Source organism: Sinocyclocheilus rhinocerous, unplaced genomic scaffold (genome assembly GCF_001515625.1).
Source record: "Sinocyclocheilus rhinocerous isolate Xijiao unplaced genomic scaffold, SAMN03320098_v1.1 scaffold3945, whole genome shotgun sequence".
NCBI classification, from domain to species: Eukaryota; Metazoa; Chordata; class Actinopteri; order Cypriniformes; family Cyprinidae; genus Sinocyclocheilus; species Sinocyclocheilus rhinocerous.
Window position 1 is genome coordinate 3,337 of NW_015641830.1, and position 6,763 is coordinate 10,099.

General features: G+C 42.2%; 1 protein-coding gene across 1 annotated transcript in view; it reads right to left on the minus strand.

Moving 5' to 3' along the window:
• Positions 1 to 6,763, minus strand: part of LOC107755317 (acyl-CoA dehydrogenase family member 11) — a 13,607-nt gene that overhangs the window by 1,436 nt on the left and 5,408 nt on the right. Inside the window, exons 6-13 of the mRNA XM_016572073.1 lie at positions 6,533 to 6,675; positions 4,673 to 4,822; positions 4,494 to 4,588; positions 4,316 to 4,415; positions 3,936 to 4,071; positions 3,781 to 3,878; positions 358 to 465; positions 66 to 237 (exon numbers count right to left, since the gene is read on the minus strand). Coding sequence (XP_016427559.1) covers positions 66 to 237; positions 358 to 465; positions 3,781 to 3,878; positions 3,936 to 4,071; positions 4,316 to 4,415; positions 4,494 to 4,588; positions 4,673 to 4,822; positions 6,533 to 6,675 — 1,002 coding nt within the window. The remainder of the gene's footprint in view (positions 1 to 65; positions 238 to 357; positions 466 to 3,780; positions 3,879 to 3,935; positions 4,072 to 4,315; positions 4,416 to 4,493; positions 4,589 to 4,672; positions 4,823 to 6,532; positions 6,676 to 6,763) is intronic.

Sequence of the window (6,763 nt, forward strand, 5' to 3'; positions counted from 1 at the left end):
TTAAAAGCGCTATATAAATAAAGGTGACTTGACTTCTAGGCCAGTTGTGTGTGTGTGTGTTTTACCCATGTAAATGCGAGCGAGGCTGTAGGCCAGGTCTCGCGCTGACAGCTCCAGAGTTCCCGCGGGTCGAGCCGCTGCTGTCTGAGCGAAACGCTTCAGAGCCGAGAGCGATGTGCGCAGAGACGCGACGGCCGGACGCAGAGCAGCAGACGCTTCGGCCGCCAGCAAACGCTCCTGCAAACACACACACACACACACCAGCAGCTGTTCAAGAGTACGGATCACATTACAGTCAACACTGAGCAGTAATAATAATTTCTGAGTCATGAAGCGCTAGCGCGTGCGTGTTCTCACGGTGACGTCGGTGAAGAAGGCCTGCAGAACCGACCCAGACGACTTCGCGATGGAGCGGAGAACATCCAGAGACAAAACATTAGTGGTTCCCTCCCATATACTCAACACCTGCGGACAGAAACACACACGACAGGGTTTACAGTTCTGCGCTGGTTTCTGTGTCATTCTGCAATTACAGGACACTGAAGCGTCCAGTCGTCAAGGACAGATTCAGGGTGGATTTTAGCAACAATATGTAATAAAAGTAAAATATAGAAAATATATCAAATAAGAGCTTGTATTATGTAGTATATATATATATATATACAGTGGGTACGGAAAGTATTCAGACCCCCTTAAATTTTTCACTCTTTGTTATATTGCAGCCATTTGCTTAAATCATTTAAGTTAATTTTTTTTCCTCATTAATGTACACACAGCACCCCATATTGACAGAAAAACACAGAATTGTTGACATCTTTGCAGATTTATTAAAAAAGAAAAACTGAAAAATGCTCAGTATTTAGTAGAAGCACCCTCTTGATCTAATACAGCCATGAGTCTTTTTGGGAAAGATCCAACAAGTTTTTCACACCTGGATTTGGCGATCCTCTGCCATTCCTCCTTGCAGATCCTCTCCAGTTCTGTCAGGTTGGACGGTAAACGTTGGTGGACAGCCATTTTTAGGTCTCTCCAGAGATGCTCAATTGGGTTTAAGTCAGGGCTCTGGCTGGGCCATTCAAGAACAGTCACAGAGTCGTTGTGAAGCCACTCCTTCGTTATTTTAGCTGTGTGCTTAGGGTCATTGTCTTGTTGGAAGGTAAACCTTAGTTCCAGTCTGAGGTCCTGAGCACTCTGGAGAAGGTTTTCGCCCAGGATATCCCTGTACTTGGCCGCATTCATCTTTCCCTCGATTGCAACCAGTCGTCCTGTCCCTGCAGCTGAAAAACACCCCCACAGCATGATGCTGCCACCACCATGCTTCACTGTTGGGACTGTATTGGACAGGTGCCTGGTTTTCTCCACACATACCGCTTAGAATTAAGGCCAAAAAGTTCTATCTTGGTCTCATCAGACCAGAGAATCTTATTTCTCACCATCTTGGAGTCCTTCAGGTGTTTTTTTAGCAAACTCCATGCGGGCTTTCATGTGTCTTGAACTGAGGAGAGGCTTCCGTCGGGCCACTCTGCCATAAAGCCCCGACTGGTGGAGGGCTGCAGTGATGGTTGACTTTCTACAACTTTCTCCCATCTCCCGACTGCATCTCTGGAGCTCAGCCACAGTGATCTTTGGGTTCTTCTTTACCTCTCTCACCAAGGCTCTTCTCCCCCGATAGCTCAGTTTGGCCAGACGGCCAGCTCTAGGAAGGGTTCTGGCCGTCCCAAACGTCTTCCATTTAAGGATTATGGAGGCCACCGTGCTCTTAGGAACCTTAAGTGCAGCAGAAATTTTTTTGTAACCTTGACCAGATCTGTGCCTTGCCACAATTCTGTCTCTGAGCTCTTCAGGCAATTCCTTTGACCTCATGATTCTCATTTGCTCTGACATGCACTGTGAGCTGTAAGGTCTTATATAGACAGGTGTGTGGCTTTCCTAATCAAGTCCAATCAGTATAATCAAACACAGCTGGACTCAAATGAAGGTGTAGAACCATCTCAAGGATGATCAGAACAAATGGACAGCACCTGAGTTAAATATATGAGTGTCACAGCAAAGGGTCTGAATACTTAAGACCATGTGATATTTCAGTTTTTCTTTTTTAATAAATCTGCAAAAATGTCAACAATTCTGTGTTTTTCTGTCAATATGGGGTGCTGTGTGTACATTAATGAGGAAAAAAAATTAACTTAAATGATTTTAGCAAATGGCTGCAATATAACAAAGAGTGAAAAATTTAAGGGGGTCTGAATACTTTCCGTACCCACTGTATATATATAAAACACAAACATTTTTATTTTGCACTTGACTTGTATAACCATTACAGTGAAAAATAAGGAATCAAACTGAAATTGTATTTAATATCAAACAAAAGTAATGCATTTAATTTTAACTTTTTTATCCCTGTATTTGAATTAAAATGACACAATCATCAGTTTCTAACAGTTGCATGTGTGTTAGTTTTTATTTTTTTGTTGTGGCTCAGATAAGAGATCGGACAATTTAAAATAAATTACAGCATTTACAGCAACGTTATTTCAGTATTGTTGTTTTATTACTATTCTGAATTATTTCATTTATTTAATTTTGTGTTTTTGTTTTTAGTTCTTTGTTTTGTTCATTTAATTAAATCTATATTGTTTTCATTAATTTTTATTTTACTTTCAGTTATTGTAGTGGTTCAAGTTAAATTTAACAAAACTGAAAAATATAATTTTTATATATTTATTATTTATAATTTTTTATTATATTTATCTGAAGTAACACAAATGTTATAGGTTTAGTTAATGATAATAATCCAGTTCAGCGTAAGATGGATTGCCTGATCCAGGACAGCAGATCATGGATTTCCACACTCTCTTTCTGATCCAGATTACGTTCTGAGCAGCTGGACTCTAAGCTTAGCGTGTATTATACACACACACACGTGTGTTCCTGGATGTCTGGATTCATCTCCGATCTTCTCTCTCTGATGTGTGTGTGTTCAGATTCGGTGCAGCCGTTCATTCCCGCTGGACGAGAGGCTGCAGCAGATCAATCCCAGCCGCTGCGTTTACACCTCGTTACAGAGAGATGCGTGACCGCAGAAACCAGCTTTAACACACACCGGCCCGTCAGTCAGTGTGTGTGTGTGTGTGTGTGTGTGTGTGTGTTTACTGCTGTGCTGTTCAGCATCATTTCCCAGCATAATCGCACTGACACCATTTAATTATTTAAAATTCAGTCTGGTACATATATAATGTTCTGCTGTTCAGAACTCATATATGTGTGTGTGTCTGTTTGCACTTCTACACCATAACTGAGGGACACAAACCTCCCTTTGGGAACGACATCATCTGTGCTCAAAATAGTGTTACAGAAAATATTATTTTGTAATAAATGCAATTATAGAATTGTAGTATTTATAGAAAAACAAAATTAGTCTATGAAATGTTTTTGGCGTTCTGATTCATAAGTAAATGTGTGTGTGTGTAGTGTGTGTGTAATGCGAGTGTAAAGATCACGCAGGATTGATTAAGTGTGTGCTGCCATCTGTTGGGCTGAAGCAGATCTGACCGACTGAAAACTCATCAGAGAACCACAGGTGAAGATCACACACACACATCTGCACACACACACACACACACACACACACACACAGCTCAGTCTGTGTCCTCCGCTATATTTTCAGATGCGCTCGTATCAAACTACTGTATATCGATATAAACGGTATTGCCTCATATCGAATCGTTTATAAAGAAAATATCGATATGTCACTCTCACTCTCAAAAACACACACACACTCACCTGAGCGTCGCGCAGCATGGAAGGAAGCCCTGTGTCCTCAATGTATCCCTGACCGCCGAATGACTCCAGCCCCTCTGACACGACACTGACCGCCTGACGACACACACACACATCACCAGAGGCGCTTCAAACCGATAATACACTCAAAGAAATACTTGCGGTGTAGAGTTTGGCGATGGGTGTGAGCAGCCGCAGCAGGAGTGTGTCTCTGTCGCTAGCGCTTCTGTTCTCCTCGCGGCCCAGCAGACGACACACTTCCATCGCGAACAGAAATGCGGCGCGAGTCTCCACCTGACACACACACACACACACACACACACACACACACACACACACATGAGCAGTGCTCATGAGATTAGTAGTAGTAGTATATTTTTATTTAATGCAAAAACAATTTAAAAAATACAAGTATAACAAATACAATAAAAACCAGCAAACAAACAAGCACAAATTATATTACACAAGATTTTTTAGATTAACATGATAAAAATTCTAAAACTTTTTCTGGCAAAATTATACTCCTGTGTGTGTTTACCTCCAGTCTGCTTAGCGTTTGCACATGTAGCGCATGATCCTTCAGCAGCTTCCTGAAGGCGGCACGCTTGCGTGCGTATTCCCTGCACAGGTGAGTGATCCTACAACACACACACATGCCTGTTCACTAACGTCACACTGGAGCTGTGCTGATGTGCGGAGCAGTGTGCTGTAATCACCTCCTCATGGCACCCACCGCACACACTGTGTTGTGGATGCGCGTTATAGTCAGCATGTTAGCGATGGAGGCGACGCCGCGGCCTTCCTCTGACAGCTGCAGACAGACAGAGAGCAGAGTGACAGTCTGGAGGAGCAGCGGCGGAGTGTGTGTGTGTGTGTGTGTGTGTGTGTGTGTTACCAGCTGAGCGCTCATGCCGTCCAGCAGCAGCTCGGCCGTCGGCACCTGCCTCGTGCCCAGCTTATCCTTCAGCCGCTGAACCTCGATCCCGTTACACAAGCCGTCAGAGTCCCAGGCCTCAGCCAGGAACAGAGACAGACCGCTGCTGCCCTGCACACACACACACACAGGGCACATCACACACACACACACACACACACACACACACACACAGAGACAGACACAGACACAAACACACACACACACACACACACAGAGTGCATCACATCAGTATCTCAGATCTGCCAACCTTGGAAAAGTATTTTGAGTACCATCGGTGTGACTGGACCATAGTTCAATAAATAGCTGTTTTTTTAACCACGGTTCTGGTGGTTTGGCACATCAGAGTATTTTATTTTGCGATTTGAAATGCTATTTAAAAAAAACCTCCAGTACAATTTAATAAAAACTCCAGCACACTTCTCTACACTGTAGAAAAACATGGATTATCATATGTCTACTTCAAATTTCTTTTAAGATAAGCATTATTTTTATAGATAGGCCATTATTGAGGAGTATAAACACATGTAATGTGTGTTTCATTCATACTGGACACCAGAGGGCGCCCTCGCGCAGAAACTCCACAAATGCATCACAGAAGTAATAGAACTCATGATGCTCCAGGAAATCCCTAATATGGACAAAAGCATCCAGCTATGGCTGTAACTGAATAAAAAGAAGATAAAAATGTTCTGAATCATGAAACTTTAAAACAATAAATACTCGACTGCAACAATGTATGGTTTATCATTGTTCTTAAATCCACCTCGGGTATTTTCATAGTAATTAAGTATATTTATAATCCATTGCTAATCAACATTCTCTTTTGTTGGACAGCAGGTTAAGAAACGCTTCTCATTACAAGTCATTACTAGGGAAGATGTTTGACGTGTGTTGCTTTTCAAATGCTTGTTATAGCAGGGAGGTGTTTCCTCATCTCAGCGCGCAGACTCAGACACACAAACAGATAAAACACACGGTAATTATTTAAATGAAAAACCGAAAAAAAAACACGCTCTGACTGCTTGAACTATTAATCTTTAGCTGTTGGTTGTTTTGAGTACTGCGCATGGACAGAGGGCTCACCAGGTTTTTGCGTAGTTTATAGTTAAGAGTCAGGTCTGGTATCTGCAGTTTCATTCACACAGAAAACAGCTGTTTTAAATTGTAATAAAATTACACAAATATTACTGTATTTTTGATCAAATAAATGCAGCCTTGGTGAGCAGAAGAGACTTCTTTCAGAAACATCAACATTTCCAACTGAATATCTTGTTGAATGTGTGTAATTTTATCAAAAATACAGTCAAAAATTTGAAATATTACTATTTAAAACAGCTGTTTTCTGTGTGAATGAAACTCCAGACCTGCCAACCAATATATACATAAATATAAATATAAATATATATACACACACATGAAAATGTTAATGTGTTTGGTCTTGGAGGAACAGATCTGCTGCTGCTGCCAATACATATAACATACATTAATAACCCCCATAGTATACATGAACACCTCGTAGCAGATCTATACAGGTGGAGCTGGGGAAGGTGGAGGGTTTCTGAAGCAAGCTGCAACCACTAAAGCAAACACTAGCCAAGTATTTGAATGCTGAGCAGCGAGCTCATTGGCTGCTGATACAGAAGAGAACCAATCAGCTGCACCGTGTGGTGATGTCATTATGTCAGACTAAGTTTGACCTATCGGACTGCGCCATCAGAGTTTCATGACAGGACTTTGGATATACGATATGTGACTGTAGTGAACATAAGCTATGAAATATTATTATGTGACATCACGGCTGTGAGTGTGTGTCAGTACCGCTGTGCTGCGTCCGTGCCGGTCTGTGATGCGAGCCAGAGTCAGCGTCATATCAGCGTCTGTGGCCGACGTGAACCACTTAAAGCCATAAAGCTTGAACCATCCATCCTGCTGTCGCCTGGCAACCGTCTCCGTACCACTCGCTGTCACACAACGACAGCATCACATCAGAGACGCACACAGCAACCACATCACAAACGTGTGTGAGTGTGTGTGTGTGTGTGAGTGAGT